Source organism: Octodon degus, unplaced genomic scaffold, assembly GCF_000260255.1.
Source record: "Octodon degus isolate 3935 unplaced genomic scaffold, OctDeg1.0 scaffold00095, whole genome shotgun sequence".
Taxonomy (NCBI): Eukaryota; Metazoa; Chordata; class Mammalia; order Rodentia; family Octodontidae; genus Octodon; species Octodon degus.
In genome coordinates, this window is record NW_004524671.1 from 3,352,526 (window position 1) to 3,370,754 (window position 18,229).

General features: G+C 40.2%; 1 protein-coding gene across 1 annotated transcript in view; it reads right to left on the reverse strand.

Annotated features, from left to right (window-relative positions):
• The window catches only part of LOC101570576 (transducin-like enhancer protein 4), a gene marked incomplete at its 5' end in the record, with an annotated part of 147,795 nt that extends 129,568 nt beyond the window's left edge, over positions 1-18,227 (reverse strand). The window contains 4 exons of the mRNA XM_023722988.1: positions 15,604-15,648; positions 16,757-16,820; positions 17,940-18,037; positions 18,210-18,227. Coding sequence (XP_023578756.1) covers positions 15,604-15,648; positions 16,757-16,820; positions 17,940-18,037; positions 18,210-18,227 — 225 coding nt within the window. The remainder of the gene's footprint in view (positions 1-15,603; positions 15,649-16,756; positions 16,821-17,939; positions 18,038-18,209) is intronic.
• Between the last annotated feature and the right edge of the window lie 2 nt (positions 18,228-18,229).

An 18,229-nucleotide genomic window follows, 5' to 3' on the forward strand; every position in this document is an offset into this window, starting at 1 on the left:
AGTACTTAGGATTAGGCTGCCCACAAAGAACTAAAGAAACTATGATTACAAAAAAAAACTAATAATAATCAAAAATAATTTTAAAGATCTAAAATTTCAATTAATCATATACTTTTTGTATTTTAAAAGGAAGTAAAAGCACACTATTTAATATGCTGTCCTTTGAACCCTGATTAGTTATTTTCCACGGAGGGGACATCATCTCCGTCAGCCACCACACATCTGTTAAGGACACAGTGACGCATCTGCCATTGGCCTCTGCCTGGTCAGGAGTTGGGCCACAGTGGCAGGACCTTGGATGAGTCTACTTTGTTTTTAATTTTTGACTTTCTAAAATTTCTTTCAGTTTTAATTTTCTTTACTATCACTTTTTCAGAAAACCAAAAGCACTTAGGCATCACCTTCAAAGAAGACTTCCGCCCTATTAGGCTGCAAAATCAGAGAACAAGGACAACTGTCGGGCTCTGACTGTAAAGTCAGTGAAAGCTCAGCACTCAGAGTCAGCACACTTCAGAAAGAAACTTCCGCCAGGAGCATCGGTCCTCACTACACTCAAAGGGCTCATAAATCAGCACTAGATACGGGGGCGCCAGGGGGTGCGGCAGGAGGTGTGAGAAGGAAGGACAGTAAAAGCTGCGGTCAGAGGAGGAAAAAAAAAAACAGCCCAGAAAGCAACGTATGTTTCTGACAGTTTAAACAGACTGCATGACAGACAGTCAAACCACAGTTCCACATGCCTTCTTTTTATTCTTTTTTTTCTTCTTCTCTTTTGGCCTGGATCTGTGGCTTTATGCCACCAAGTGATATTTTGGTTTACCAAAATGTACTCTATGGCCTTTTTAATTTCATGTTTTCTTAACTTTCCTTACTATCGCTGCTGTTCTCACTCAACTACAGCAGCTTAAGGCAAAGTGTCTAAAACAGTACAACAACGCTTTAAAATACAGAACATGCCTCGCAACGGGTGGGGGTTAGTCACACACAAATAATTCACACTGACTAACACATCTATTGTAATTTCAATGCTAGCTCATCAGGGACATAATGAACAATGGGAGTAATTATTTCTTTTGAAACATGACAGTTTCTCAAGACAATTATAGACTCAGACTTATGTTTACAAGAAATTTCTCAAAACAAAAAGGATATGGAATCACTAACCTATCCAGACTTGTTGGCCAACTCTGAGAAAAGAATTAACAACCAGCAGAGGACGAAGAATGAATAGAGCACAAGTTTAAGTGACTGATGAATAATTCAAGAGAACTTGTGCCTATGTTTGATGTTGAAATCCTTTAAAGAGAAAAAATTCAACACACATCATTTCTACGCCTAATATAAAAGCATGGGCAACAGGACTCACAGAAACCCATTCACACACTTATACTAAACACCCTCCTTAAAGGGAACTGTTCCTAAAACCACTGCCCACAAACGACTGCCTGCCAAAATCTGTTGTGGTCTGGGTATAGAATACAGGCACAAATAGGCCCTGTTGAAAAGAATCATCGAGGTTCTTGGCAGGAGTATAGATTTGGCAGGAGAGAAGTAAAAGGTCATGAGATGAGGGTGAAACAATCAACGAACTCATGTATTTCCTCCTCATCTTCTCAGAGCGTAACTGACAAGCTCTCATCACCTCCTGTCTCTTTTCCTACTCATCGTCCATGATCCTGCCAACTTGCAAAGGGCAGTGTGTCAGGGCCCTCCTCCCATGAATTTCCGTAACTCCAATGCAGTGAACTGCTGGGCCGCTGGGTTCCTCCTTTCCATTTCCTTTGCTATCCTACCTACTTCGGGCTTTGCCTCCTTAACCTCATCCTGGCGGTGACCCTCTTCATCCAAATCACTTTAGCCAACATACACTGAAGATTTGTTCCCAGGTCCCTTGGTACACACTGAGAACACAGTCAGTTAGCAAGACAGACTTGGCCACAGCCCTACTATTTGCTTAGTTGTCCCTTTGCAGTTTTTTCAGTACCCCAAGCACTAAACCTAGCATTCAAGGCCTTCTATAATGCATCCCAAACCACCTTTGTAACTACTCTCTTCTGTACAACAAAGCTGGATGTGCTAACCACAGCTCGAACACCCACAGCACTTTTCTGTCTCTGTGGCTTCCACCTGGAATCCTCCACACTTCTTCCGAAGCACCCCCTCTCCGTCCTCCTCCCTAACGGCATCCTTGTTCATCTCAGGGCCACATACTCCTTTCTCTTCTGCTTGCAGCACAACACTGGCACCACCACAGAATGCCTTGTAGTGTTCACACTGGTCCAAATGGGTAAGATGAGATTCTCTGGGGAGGAACGCCTTCTACTCCTCATCAACTGTAGAGCCTTCAAAAGTCAACCAGCACTTGTTGAATTAAAAAAAAAAAAAAAAGCTGTGTCTTCCATCAGAGGCTCAGCACCACTATCTCTTACCAAGTACCACTCCCAGCAAGGAATGAAACCACCTCACAAAGAGGATGCCAATTTTCATGTTTAAGTTTTAAATTACCATTTTCTTAACCTTTGTAAGCCCAGACCAAGGTATTTTAATTTGAGAAGCTAAATGTTTTCATCGAGAATGTTAAGTTTCTGAGGTGAGCCTCAAAAAAAGGAAAATAACAAAAGCATGATTTCAAACCATAAATTCAAACACCTAACAAAAACGGGATTTATAAATCTATTCTGGAAAGCAGGCATGAATGTCATCTTGTGAGTATTCCCCCTATACTGGTGGAAAATAGTCTATGAATTCTTCCTAAGAAAATCTTCCTATCAATCCTGCTTAGGTTTAGTTAAACCAGGTCCTTACTATGAACCTCCTAACCAGGTATATCAACCAATCAGAACAGAGTTCCCATGTTACGATAGGGTTTTGTACATAAATGTACTATGCCTGACCCAGCCTCTCTTGAACCTGACCTCTTAAACAGATGGACAAATTTTACAAGGAACTGGAACTGCCAACACGTTACCTCCACATTCCCAGAACCTACACAACAGTAAAGCTTCAGAAGGACACTTAGGCATGTTTAGGGCAGAATTTCTCCATCAGGAAGAAATTTTGTCTTCCCAGCTAGCCCCAGAAACATCCAGCCAACTAAGTGTGGAATTGCCCCATGTTTTTTATTGGCCACCTTAGGTTAACTATAGTTTTTGTTTTTTGTTTTTGAGGTTAACCAAGGTAGACATACTTAGAGGTGAAAGCCACACTTCAAAACAGTTCTATGTCCCAAGAAAATCAAACTTTAAAACAGTCACCCACATTCATAGCACAGTGAAATTTACAGGGGGAAAAACTAGGCCATTAAAAAAAAAGTAGATCCACCAAGCAGTATCCATGCCTTTGAAAATAAATCCATGAGGGCCAGGGAGATGGCTCAGTGGAATAAGCGCTTCCCTGGCAAGCGCAAGGGCCTGAGTTCAACCCCCAGTTCCGGAAAAGAAAAAAGAAAAAAGAAAAAAAAAAAAAAAAAAAAAAAAACAAAAACACGTTTTGAACTCGGGGTACTTACAAGTTAAGATCCCACTTCATTTATGATAATGTGATCAGAGCCAGACAAAGCAAGTACAATGTTCTCTACCCTAAGCAAGAGCCTCATCAAGAGAGCAGAATGGCTATCTTGTAGCAAGATGGACCCTGAGACCTTAGCAGGGACGGATCAGGAGAGGGTGTCAGCTTCAACTCTCCAGTGGTCCAATCAATTTATCAAATAATTCTTGGTACAAACCAAAATGGTGTCTCAGGAGAAAAGCTGAAATTACTAGGAATGTTCAGCACAGGAAACAGAGGGCTAACAAAGGCCAATACCAGTGAGGCAGAAGCCTAACCTAGTTAGTGCCTTCCTTCCATGGGCTTTGCATAAAGACACGCCTGCCCAATCCAGTTCTTCCAATATTACAAGAAAGTGTTCTGCTTTGCAAATAAAAGCAGCATTAAAAGTATCTGTATGTTTTTGGCGGAAATCAAGCATCCATTGAGAAGCTGAACTGCAAAGTAAAAGGTCCCCTCCTCAAGCTTTATCAAGTTCCCTTCTTTAGAAAAATGATTTAAAATGACTCTGTAAGGTCCCCACTGAGAATTTTATGTAACTATTACAAACTCCATTCAGTTTATCAAAAAACTGAAAAGATGAGTATAACATGAAGGATTCTCTCAAATGGACTTACCTAGAGAAACCACTGATTCTCAGTCTAGTTCTACTCTAAACTGTAATAATGTCCCAAACCTGTAACTTTCCTGGCAAAAAAAAAGAGACAACACAGATGACAATGCTTTCCTATCGAAAGTGGAGCTTCTCAACCTCGGCACAATTGAAATTTACTGCTTTGGGGGGCTGCCCCAAACGGTTATATGGTGTCCAGCAGCATCCCAGCCTCTGAACACTATGTGCCAGAAACACTTCCAAGTTGTGACCACCACGAGTATCCTCAAGCAGTGCCAAATGTCCCCTGAAGAAGGGAAATGACCTGGTTAGAAAACACTGCCATCTACCACTGTAGCTCCTAAACTTGCTTGGGCCTCAGTTTCCCTCTGGAGCAGTAGGTTCTGTGGCATCTGCTTCCTCTGAAAAAGGCATCCAGTGTACAAATAAGTTTAAGAACCTTTAAAACCGGCCAAGAGCCCCTTCCCACTCTCACTCCGGGCAGGGACTTGAAAGCTCTACACTTGTCTAGACATTCCTATGTGGTGAAAAAAGGCGGCACCATTCCTATTTTAGAGCTCTCAGTCAGAGGCACAAAAATATCTGAGTCTTCGATCATTAGGCAAAGAAATCAGCAGTAGAATCTGAGATAAAGATTGGACAAACTGATGGGTCTGCTAATTTGGTATATTTGTTTATACCAAAAATAAAAATAAATAAATAAAAATTAAAAAAAAAAAAGACCATTTTTTTTTTTTAACATTACGTTGACTGTGCACCAAGCACAAGAGTAAACTATTCGGCTACATTTAAAAAAACAAAAATTTCTCATATTAAAATGGTCACTTATGATGCAGACATTGGCAATGTTTCAGAATTCAGGCCCTGAAGCCAGACTGCCTGGGGTTGAATCCCTAGGCTACAATCTACCAGCTGTACAATCCCAGGCAAATTCCTTCCCTTATCTCTTATATTTCCACATATGCAGTAAGGATAATAAGATCCCCTCCTCAGAAGGTTATAGATTAAATTAATACATCTAACACACTTTGTGTATCAGCTGGCACCCAGCAGGTGATCAGTAAATCAGTGAGATACATATAAAAACACCTATAGCCTTATGTAATTACTGGTAAGTCTGTACCCTAGAAAAAACGTGGTAAGATGTGGTCAGAATTGGAAAAAAAAAAAATTAAAAACAAATACAACTACGCAGTGGTACTAGGTTGTGAAACACTGGAATGACTAGGATAACTTTAGTTATCGGTGACTTTAGTTCTAACAACATCTCTATTGAAGTTCTACCAGGAACAAATTGTATTTCCTCACATACGATGTTATCTTGAATCTTAACTTCAACAGAATGACTCAAGTGGAAACCAATGAAATTAAGGATGCTTTTCCAACCATGCTTTTCATTTTTAATCATATGATGTGAGAGTTGAAAGATACCTTAGAAACAACCCTCCAGCAATGCATCCAACCAACATTTTTAAAATGCCAAGGATCTGTGGCAGAGCTAGAATAAGATCTTTCCAACTGAGAACCACAATAACCACCTGGCTAGGCCCTTTTGTTCATCAAAACCCAAGAGCTCAGACACACAGAAAACCTAGAGATGGCTGAGAATTCACAATGTGGAATAATGCAAAATATACAATTAAAAAAAAAAACCTCTTTAGCTCTTCCATCATTTACTTGGTCATGTTCTCTATTATTTGTTCAAGGCATCGTTTTAAATGCTACAGGTATAGCCGTGAGTAAAATGTTCTTCCTTTTTTAGAGTATACATTGTCCTTTAGTGAAAGAACCCAATCCCTATGCCCTTGATTTACAAGTTCAAGATTAAACAGTCTCTTATTCTTTTACTCATCTTTAACTCATTATTTATGATAACTCATTATAAACCAAACTGAAAAGCTTGAATCTTCCCTAAAGAAAGGATTCCTGACTGAAGGAGGTAAGAAAGCCCCAAGGATCTAAGACCTGGACAAAATCACAAGGCCCATGAGACAAACCTGAACTACAGAAACCTTCAACAGCTGCACTGAACTCTGGAGGGCAACTCATCTCAAGACCTCATTACCCAACAGGGCCACTAAAGGCACGCGTCCCCTTCACGCACACATCTTCAGAAAGACAATGATTTTATTATGTTGTGTAATTCAGAAGCTGTGTGACCGAAAGAAAAATCTAAGTTTTAAGGAAGCACCGTTTCATTTTATATTACATCCATTTATACTACACATTTTGCAGTAACTGTTGTAGTTCTATATCAACATTGTAGGCTGAGTACAAAACCTAGGACAATCAGTGTACTCTAAACCATCTACTAATCAATGGTGGAACTTTTGTCATGTAACCTACTGCATCTCATCTTATGTATCCAGAGGATGGGAATGCTTGTTCAATTTTACTGAGATTTAAGTGAAAAACAGATGAGAAAGTAGCTTATTAAACACAAAGTAGTGGATACATACACATTTCTACTTCTGGTTATATTATACAATCGTGGATTTTAAAACAAACTTTGAGACTACAGAGAATGGACACTGAATCTGAATTACTGTTCACAAGGTCCCAAAGAGCAATAAACCCACAGCCCAAATGGTCAGTTTAGACTGAAGGAGCTAAGAGATCTGAGCATCACCCAGACTCAAATTTTAAGCTGAAGAAAGTGTGGTCCTGAGAAATGAAGGGACTTTGTAGTACTGCACAGCTTAGAGCTGGCAAAGACAAAACTAAAATCTAGGGCTCCTCCCTGAGGTACTTTTGGGGAGGTAGTAGGCACAGAGATTGGAGCAGGGCAGAAATACCTGTCATACCAACATTGTCCTTGAATCAAATCCAGTGTCTATTTTACTGGCTGGCTGATCTCAAGCAAGTTAAGTTCTTTACCTCAGGCTCCTTGCATGCATAATAGAAATAAGTAATAATTTCCTAAGATGAAATATTACTTGCAAAATGAACTCTCTCAAAATTGCTTACTGTGACGACTATTATTCTTCCAGCCACACGCCCATCTCCTCTAACTCTGTTATCTTCAAATGTCCTAGTCCCCTTAAAAGAAGTAGAAGCTCACATTTTTACTGATCTGGAAGAAAGCTGAACAAACTACAGAAGTCCAGTATCACCACACGCTCATTCAATCTACATGTACACACTTACTAACAGCAAAAGAGCTCTTTGGACACTCTACACACAGACTAGTGATAAGAGTGACTTTCAAACTATACTTTAAATTCTGCTAAGAAGGACTCTGTTGTCTACTAGAAGGCAAACTCAGCATGCTAAAATACCCGTACTCCTCATTCCCAAGTCGGGGCCCTTACTCAACTGGTAGGCAGCGAAGACCTACACACACATAAAGGTTTAATACTGATTATTCAACAACCCCAATACACGCTTAAAAATATTAAGCTATTCAAGATTCTTAGTTAGCTGTATCTAAATACAGTTGCTCATTTACTCAAGTATTTTATGTCACACCTGTGACATACATGCATCCATGTGCATACACACACACACACACACACACACACACACTTCTCAGCATCAGATATACAGCAGAAAACAGAAAAACAAACCCCTCTTCTCCTGGAGCTCATATTCTAGTAGAGAGGGCGACAGGCAATAAACAAGTTGATATCTAGTAATGTATGCTTTTTCTGCATGGTCCAGTTTAGGAATGTGGGAGCAGCCAGTTTGATTAAACGCTTCACTAAAAGTGGCCCTTGGCTTTGTGTTTCAATTTGCTGATCCCACACTCCTTTGGAGCAAGGCACTGACACTGGAGGGGAGCAGGGAGGAGAGGGAGGAGCTGCACTTGACACACAAATCACACCGAGCAGATCTGTCACTAAGGACGACAGTGTAAACTCTTGGCCTGCCAAGTAGCATTACCATGTTCCTCATGTTGCAGAAAGCCCAGAGCATCACCGAAACAAGCTCATGATTTGCTGTTTGGAAACAGTGTAACGAGGGTAGGGAGCTCTGGGAAAGAAGACAAGAAATCTACGACTCCCTTCTCTTGCCGGGTCTTGCCCTGAGACCTCAGGCATATTTAGTGACCTGTGTAAACTCTGGTATCCCCACCCACATGCTGATCTTCCCTGACTGTGACACTGGGCTAGTCTCTTAAGCCCTTAAGCCTCAATGTCATCTGTTAAAAGGAGGCCAATGGAATGACACTGCTTGGCAAACTGTCGGGTACTCCACTGACAGGAGCTATTTAAATAAACACAAGGATCCAAGCTTGCTACCTGCTTTGGAACATCAGAAAGATTAAGAACACATAAAATGCCATAAGCTTCTGTAAAGAAAGACTGTTACTAAGTACCAGTGCTTAGAATTTCTACCATTATCCTTTCCAGTTAAAATTTCTTTGCCTTTCCCCTGTCTACAACCAATAAAATCCAAACCTTTAGAAACAAAATGTGGCCAGGGAGATAGCTCAATAGAATAAGCACCTGCCTAGCAAGTGCGGGGTTTTGAGCTCAATCCCCGGTACTACACTACAAAAAGAAAAAAGAAAGAAAGAAATAAAATGTGTAGCTAGAAAAAGAGAATAAACAAATCCCAGTCATAACCAAGGGAAACGAGGCTGCTGGCAAAGGAGCATACATCCCTCATCCCTTCTCCAGTTTCTCTTTGGCCTAGGTTGCTGTGCCAGGGCCCTGAAGATGTCACAGCACACCACAGCCAGCCTAGGTTGGAGACAGAGCCTACTGAGAAGTTACTCCTTCACTCCAGCAAACACAGACCCTCCCTGGATACAACTATCTTAAGGTATCTGTGAGTAAAATTCTTTAAAAAGGATGACAGAATGACAGTCACCAAAGGGCACATACAAAAGGAGTCACCCTGGAGTCACTATGCCCTGATGCTACTGTGAAGAACAGCAGCTAAGAAAATCCACCCCTTGGGTGTCTGTCCCCCTACACAGAGCACAGGCTGCACCCCGCAGCTCTCTGAGGCAGTTTTGGCTCAGTGACGTAAGACAGCAAGAGCTCCATATCACTGCTGGGTCAAGTCCATGAAAGCCAAGAAGGTATACAGGTTTGTGGTGATAAACGCCAGCTAAATCCCTCTTTACAGACAGAAAACAGCTACCACTGACAGCAGGTACTTGGGACAAGTCAAAACATCTGTAACTTACACTTTGACTAAAACTCTCCCCTCAGAATAATAATCTCACACACCCTATTTGCAACGCCTTTGTTTTGAACAAGGCTTACAAACTGTTGTGATCAAGGGAGATGCTCAGTTGCCCATGCCTGCTTCTCTCCAACAGTCCAGCTTGCAAATCAACAGCTAGGCCTTTACAAGGCCACTGGCCCTGCCATCGGTTCCAGAGTGCTGCAGAATTTTTCTAAACAGAGTATGGAGAGGGTATAAGGAAAGAACCTTCTAGAAATCACATCTCTTCCACTCTTTAGCCATCAAGTACTGACATACAGAAATGACAAGGCCACCAAGTAACATCAAAGGCAATAAAACTTTCCTCATTAAAAAAACAAATTATTTCTAAATGCAGTTTTAGCTTTTAATTCCCAACTGTCTTCATCTCGTACAGAGAAAAATAAGCCTCCTTTACCAGTAAAAGCAAAACATCTGCCTTCGTTTAAAAGTTTGAGTTGTGTGTGATTTCCTGCATCTAAGATCAAGAACCTCTTTCTGAACTACTAACAGGCCACAAAACATCACATTTTCCTCTTCTAGCTTCCTTCTTTTGAACCCACAAGAGGATGATTAACAAACAGGCTCCTGTCTGTAGACATAGTTTTAGGAGCCACAAGAAGATAAAAGTTAAACTAAGAACAAGTTTGTAAATAAATGAGAAATAGGTTGCCTGGGGAGAAGGCAAATTCCCTCCTGATAAGCGACTACCTCGCCCACACATGGGAGACCACATGCAAGAGACCTTCACCATGAGACCAGATGAGCAGCCTGGGGCTGGGCCTGCCAGTCCTGGGCTTCACACACTTACCAGGAATCTACCCACACTCAAGGGATTCTGGGTAGAAGCCCTGAATTGTGGGGGCTGAGGACAGAAGTTCTGCCCAGAGCTCTCCAGGGCTCAACATTCCAGTAATGAACATGGCTGGGCTGAATCTCTAATTGCTGACAGACTACCTCCTCAGAAGGCTCCTTCCAGGTAAATTCACGAGTCCTACATCTACCACCCCTCAGCTATGTCACCATCTGGAGACCTGGCCCTGTTTAATCACCTTCTGATTGGCCATAATCCTTTTCTTAGGATCACTGTGAGAATTAAAGGGAAGAACTTTGGCAGTGTGCCCGGCCCCATGATAAGTACACACTAGGTATATAACAAATGTTTACTTCCACTGGAAGGAAGCTCTGATTCCACCCAACAATCACTACTTTAGGTGTATAACCTGTAGACACTATCCTGTAGTACATCAAGAAAAACATAATCAACCATCGACCATGTGAGAAGGGAAGAAGAGGAAATCCAAGTATTAGAAAAGACTCTACATCACACATGCTCACTCCAGAATGGGTTAAATCTCTTCTTCCCAATCTGCTTCTTTAAAGAACTGCGACAAGTAAGAAAGCTCACTGGGTCTTGCCTGGTCTTAAGTGCCCCAATTCAAGTAGCTCTGACAGTTTTGGAAAAAAAATATTATTTACAATCTATATACAACTGGCCTCCTACTACAAAATATCCAAATAAAAGAAAAAAATCAATAACCTCAATTTGATTAATATTAACTGTGAAATATTATCAGAAAATAAGTGATCTGAAATTAGAGAAGGTGACTTTAAACCTTAAACACAAACACAAAACCCAGCAGACACTCGGCTCCTAACTACATCTAGAATTTACACAGTCAGCAAAATTTCACTTGTAAGTCTGAGATTTTCCAGTCCAGTAGTGTCTTGTTCATCCCCTCCATATAAGTTCTTAATATTGACAAAGCAAAGAAAGTTACTTCAACAACATTTTCATTGGTTTATTAGTTTGGTTAGGTAGAACACTCCACCTTTGATGGTTTCCTTTCATAAGAATTTAATCAGATTTTTAAAAAAGCAGCAAGCGCCTGTAAACACATTTCTGCCTGCTTCTCCACGTACTCTTGCAAATCTAAGAGTACGCAATATAAGACCGGAGAGATGTGTAAGACATCATCCCTGGTAACGCTCCCAGCCAAAAAAAATTACCTTAAATAAAATCCAGTTTAAACACAACTTTAAAGGAACTGACTTCCACTCCAAGTACTTTCCCCAAAAAATTTACTGCATTACACTGAAGGCTGGAATGTTGTGTTAGACATATATTACACTTCAACCTCAATAAACCTCTTAAGTCTCCAAATCCTAGCCTGTTTTCTAAAATAGTTCACTAAAAAGCACCAACCTAATTAACAGCTTCCCCTGTGAGGTGGGCCTTGATTTCACTTATTTACACATTAACTGCAGCCTCCTTTTGGCCAATCCAGTCTATTCTCTGTACCATGCCGAGCCTTTTATCTGCCCTGGACAGCATTTTCTCCAGCAGATGAAGTAGATGCCGATTGATTTGCTGTCGAGCATGGTAAATTAATAGCAACAAATTGCTGAGGGCCCGTCTCACTGCTCCACCATGCTTCGGCAGTTTTGCTTTATTTGCTCCATGATGGGCAGCAGTCGGCCTCTTCAAGTCAATTTCTTCTTAACAACCTGCAATACTTTTCAATGGTGAAAATAGAGCTGTTCCTTGTAAGTCAGAAATCAATATCCTATTGCCCTTAGAAAATGCTAAACAAGCAGTATTGGCAATCCACTTGGTACTAGAGGGTATCAGATATAATGCAAATCCATACTGCTTCCCTCCTTGTAGTTATTACAGTTTGCTAAAAGGTTCCTAATGTCATTTATCATCATTTACTATCGACCAGAGAGGCTATGATTATGATATCCTATCAGTTGGCAAGGTCCTTTCATTTCTATTCAATTAATATTTTAGCAGCACTCAAATGGTTGGGGCCCAAGTCTCGTAATAAAATTTACATGGCTTTGAGTGAAATGGGAATGTTCTTGCTTTATTTTATTAAAAAAAAAAAACACACACATATGTATGAACACACACAATATGTAAATATGTATGTGTTGAACTCGCTTAATGAAGTCTACATGTTAGAGATTTCTGAAACTTTTTGACGATCCCTAAAATTCAAGCTCTAAGCAAAAAACTTTAGGAAACATTCTCAGTGCTCTGCTTTTCAGAAGGTACTAAGGCCATCCATTTAGTTTCTATAGGTTGAATCTACACAGCTATTGTTTCTAATTCCCATCTGATATTCATTTCTTAGAGTGGCACTCCCAGCTAAAGGAAAGTTCCCACCAGGAAAAGTCTTTAGGCCTCAAAGGTGGAGGTGGTGGTTACTAAAGCTATCAACGCATGCCTCAGCCCATCCGCCCAGGGTCCCCTGACCCATTTGGAAGCCATGCTATATTTATAAAGAACACTAAGCAAGAGATCATAACAATTAAGCCAATTAAGCTGTAAGCTAACCAAAAAAAAAAAAAAAAAGCCCAGTACAGCACTTAGGGAAATCCCAGGGGAATGAATGAAGGAACCTGTTCTTTCATTTGTAAAAACTCCATTTTGAAGACAACTCAATGAAACTGGTGCCATTAACTTAAGTCCTGATCACCACCTTCAGTTGCACACCAGACCTCAAGATAATAGCCAGGTATTCATCTCCACTAAACCCTAGAGTTCTCCACACTCTAGCTTCTCTGGGGGTCCGTCCCCCATTTCATCTGCTCAGCTCTATCAAGCCCACTAAAGATTACCAGAAATTAGATCCATATGTTATGCTCTAATCCCATGTCATGTCATAAGTTCCCCTTAATAAAACCCCAATAATTCTACCAGACTAATGCTATTTACTCAGTTACCAAAATTTAAATTAATTATGTTCTCAAACATAATTGTTAAAAATTGGCAACATTATGCAGGCTTAATTAAGATTAAATCCAATTTACTAAATGTACTTTAATTGGTACTAATTACATTAGCTTTCATTTCAGAATGACAAATTCCCCACAGGTTTCACTTTATAGTTGTCTATCAGAATCAACACAGGGTGACCGATGAGGGGCACCACAGGAACAGAGGTAGGGGAGAATGGGACCTCCACTCTGTTACTGCTTCACACTTTCATCCTTTTATCAGTTTGCTAAGTCACAGAGTCATGACTCCATCACAACCATCATTTTCTGTTCCAATGAAAAATTTCTCATCAAATAAATTCTCTGTAGCTGGCTCCATCCAAGAAGAACACAAGTGTTAACCAAAAAATACACAAAGGTTTTAAATATCAGAGCCACTAATTACTAGGGTACTTCCAAGGACTCCTGGGACTCCTACTCTTGAACCCTTCAAGACACAAATCTAATAGTGAATAAGCCTAACCCGATCTTGAGAACTAGGTCCAATTATGCCGCAGGGCGACTTCCCTGCATGATTGCTGCTTTCCATTACAAGGGCATCCAGCGAGTGCATCTGGAAGAGAAGCTAAGAGGCGCTGAGGCTGTCCGCCTAGGAAAACAAATAAAGACAGATATGCTTCTCTGCTTACGGGGGAGAAAGAAAGAAAATATAATAAGTAGGTGGTTTGCAGGGCTGTCTGTATTTCATAATGTGATAAACTGCCCTCAGGATTCTCAATATGATTGAATTTAAAAGCAAGAGAGAAAAGGGGAAAATGTACTCTTCTCAATGTTAAATGGATGGCATTTGAGGCCAGCTGGACAAGATGACAGAATTAGAGAAATAAAATGTGTAAAATTAAGGAATCTCGCATGCCCCCAATACTGTATTTCCACATGAAAACCAGACAGCTGAATACGAACTACATGCCATGCACAAAAATGTCGGTGGTACAAGGAGATTTGGAAACTAAGACAGAACAGGAGAAATAAAGGGCCATCGATCATCTGATCCAATCTTTATAAAACATTAACTTTGGTGGAACGGGGCAAGGATAAGCCCCAATCAAAAAAGGGAAGGAAAAAGGTATATATGAAATCCAGACCTAAAATGATACAAATCGAGGATAATTAACAATATCCGTCATGTATTTTATTTCTATAAGGTATGACTAAGCTTGAATAGATTTTGTTTAGCCAGGAGATACATAAACTACTACACAGAAATGGCAGGAATACCAAAATAAGAAATTTAATTTTATATGTGGCATTCAATTTAATTTAATGCATGGCATTCAAACTATACTACATGGTGTATTCCAACACCACACAAAGTAAAACAGTATCTGGAAAAAAAGGTCTTCAATGGAAGTAGTCCCCTTCCCCCCAACTTTTCATCTATACACCTTTGCTATCTATACACCTTTATTGTCTAACAGGCTCCTTTCAAAGATCAATTTTATGTATGTAGGCATGTTCTGAGCAAGAGGCGAGTAATCATATGCAAAAAGGGACCTATATACAGTACAAACCTAATAACACGTGATTATCTCATATTTTCTAAACTTAAAGATAGTACTATCCATCTTGGTCCTAAATAAGACACAGAAATCATGAAGCTCTCCCTTGTCTTTTTCTCAGTAGACAAGCGTACATACACCTATTGTGAAATGGTTGATGAGACCTAAAGCACTTCTAAGATCATTAACAATAAATGCTTCCAAAAGGAATCAACATTGCCAAACAATATTCTGTACTTACGGCTTCTTACACATATGCTATTTTTTCTGTCTAGGAAACTTAAGTCAAATCACTTCATTTGGTCTCTTGAGGAAAAAAAATAAAGCCTGTTTCAATCATATCTCAGTACTTTCTCACTAATCGTGACCTTTTCTGTCTTTTCTTTCTGAATTAGTTGCTCAATTTCAAGCCCCTGAGTTGAGCCTCATCACATCTTCCTATCAGGCTCATTTGCTGGGTACAAATTTTGAAAGTAACAATGGTTACAGTTCACTTAAGACCCAACTAAGTAGCCTCTGGGACCTGTACAGGGATTTTACATCAATTTCTTTTGTAGCTCACAGATTTCATTTTGATCCTCTCAGCTCACCCTCTCTCCATTCTTTCACACCAGGCCAACAAAAGCCATACATCTGCACAATTTTTATGACTTTCTAAGAAAAGCTCTTCCACAAAACAAGTTTGTAATGTCCAAAGTACACAAAGTAACTCCTATAAAAGAAAAATAAAATACATTTTAAAATTGAGTAGCCAGTTTTTGAAAGTGTAAAAGTTTAACAGGCGTTCAAATGTTTTTAAAAATCATTTTAAACTAAATTTAGGATAACATGGATGAAAAGTGAGGAACCACCTGTGAAAAAACAGTGTTCCCTCCAATACTCAGTCTTTAAAATACAGGTAGCTACAACAATGTGCAGAAGAAAACTGCAAAACATAGCATTTTCTTTTCAAAATGTACCAGTATTGCTAGCATTTAAAATGGTTATAAAAAAATAATAACTTACCTGCTTGTGCATTTCTATATTCAACCCATAGGACATTTCGTAATACTGTCAAAGAAAAAAAAGCAATTAAATTTCTGCTTTTTGTCAAATAATCTCCTGAGTTTGCTCCAAACGCTCCATATATGTTTAAAACAAAAGCCTCACTTAAACCAAAACAGCTATAATACTATGTCAATAAATCGACATGCACCACTAAAATTTTTAGTTCAACATACTAAAGCCACCTTAATGCAGGCTCTGAGAATAACTCAGCACAGAAAAATGATGCTCATTCTTAACATCTCCAGCTGTTTTACATTTCATAAACAAATGCATCAGAAAACAAGAAAATTTAGTACCTACTCCTCTAATTCCTAGGCACAGTGGAAATTTGTCTTAAAATTCAATGCCTTAAATGAAAGGTTATGTGCTTAGTTTCTCATTTGTAGGGCACTGTTCATATTCACACATTCAAAGCAAAACGGCTTCACAGAAAATGAACTAGAGTTACTCCAGAGTCTTTCTGAGCAATCATGACAGTTTGCTGCATGACACTTCTAAAGCAAATCTGATTTTTTTGTACTTCTAGTACAACCGGCATTTGCAGAAATTCTAGCAGAACAAAATCAACACTCCTCAAACCAACGCAACACTAGAAATTGAAAACATACATACAAAAATACCAACACAGGAGTAACATAAAGAAGGAGAAAAAAATTGAAAATCAGTTTGCTGTCTCTTTTTATTCACCATTCTTTAAAGGAAATAAGACATTAAAAATTTAAGGAGCACACACAAAAACCGGTTAACACTGGCGCAAGAGTAATAAAACAACAAAGAAAACCACTAACAAAAACATTTTGCTTGTGACTCAACAAAACATAAACTAGGTTTTGTTTTTATTTTATTTTTTTTTTCAGTCTGCAAAAACAAAGCACGGAAAATTATACCCCATGCAGTAGAACTTTTTGAAAATTCAAATGAAAGCTGGTTGTTGGGGCAAGTTCTAACACCCTAGAATTACAGGTTGCTCATGAACACATTCCCACAACCCAGACTGCAATGCCAGGGCCAGGGCTCAGTCCTGCCTTCTGCCTCCAGCAATCTGAACGCGTGCTTGCTCTTGGGATCTCAAGCTAACAGGCACTTGGAGCTGGTGACACGGGTCTCTTACCATGACATAGTGCCGCTGCATCTCGGTCTTCTCACTGGCGAGCTTCTCACATTCCAGCTTCAGACTGTCCAAGACACAGCATAATCTGAGTACAGTGCAGAATTTAGCTTACACCCTCCAAATCCAAACACACTTCCTCATCCAAAGCATCACCTACCAACACCAAATCATCAGTCTTAACCACCACCTCATTAAAGAAAGGCACCAGAGAGGAAAAGATGCCCAAAACCTGCCTGGACTTGCCCCTTGGATAAGAACCAAACATGGTTGTTTCATATTTCTGGCTTTTAAGGTAACTTTTTAAAGAAACAAACCCTCTAATAAATTTAGTTCTAGAACTGCATCCAGAATGGCATATTTACTAAATTCACCTAATAAAACAAGGAAATTAACATCAAATAATGACCATATAAACAAGCACAAGTTCCCCAATTATCAGAGGGAAGGTTTTTTTTCTTTAAGGTTCTACGAAGAGATTAATGAAAATACTAATCAAACAGTCTCATGAATGATGGCTTATTTTTTTTTTCCCCTCCAAAACACACACAAGTTGAATACCACCACCCAGGGGCAAAGTGTTGATCGGGTTCAGCGGCTTGTTTTGCCTCTTGCATTTATGAAATCAGAATTATGCATCATTACAAAGCCAACATAAGAAAAATGCTTCAAAGGCACTCGAAGTCTAATCATCGCCTCTAAGACGAAAACATTGTTTTTTCAGCATAAAAGTAATGGAATCGTTCACTCCGATACTTCCCAGGGCCCCCAGCTCTTCAGTGGAGCGGGAGAGAGGAGTAAGAAATCAAGCCCAGGGTAATAAAGAGCCAAGAAGTCGGAGAGGCCCCAGAATCTTGCCGACCTCCTGTTCTCCCGGCCCCAATAAATCAATATCGAAAGTTTGGCCTCAGCGTTTTCCAAGTCTCCCAGTTTCGATTATTCTGCCTCCGTTTTATTTATGGGAGAAGAAAGGAACGCTTCATTTCTGTACACCTGCCTAAAGGAAAGAGGCCTTGACTTGCCCTTTCGGCCCACAGGGGAAAAAAATAATAATACCTCTGTGATGGGAAAAAAAAAAAAAAAAGAAAGAAAGAAAGAAAAGAGGTTGGTGTTTGTGTGTCTGGGGGGGGGGGCAGGCGACAAGAGCTCAGCAAACACAAAGATCAGCTAAAGTCAACATCGTTACCTGTGGTATTGAGCCTGCAAAAACTGAAACTCTTCCTTAATCCGATCACAGGACTCGGAAATGGTAAATTTAAAGGGTTGAGCAGGCTGATGCGGTGCCTGAAGAATAACAATAAAATATTTCATTAGCCCACCTCGCAGCCCGGCAGGGCGAGGGCGCAGCGGGGGTGGGGGAGGGGGCGGGGAGCCCGCGGCAGGGAGCCGAGAGCCGGAGCGGGGAGAGGGCAGAGGAGAGGGGAGAGGGGACGCGCCCGCCGCCCCGCGCGCCCACCCGCAGCCGCAGCCGGCCCG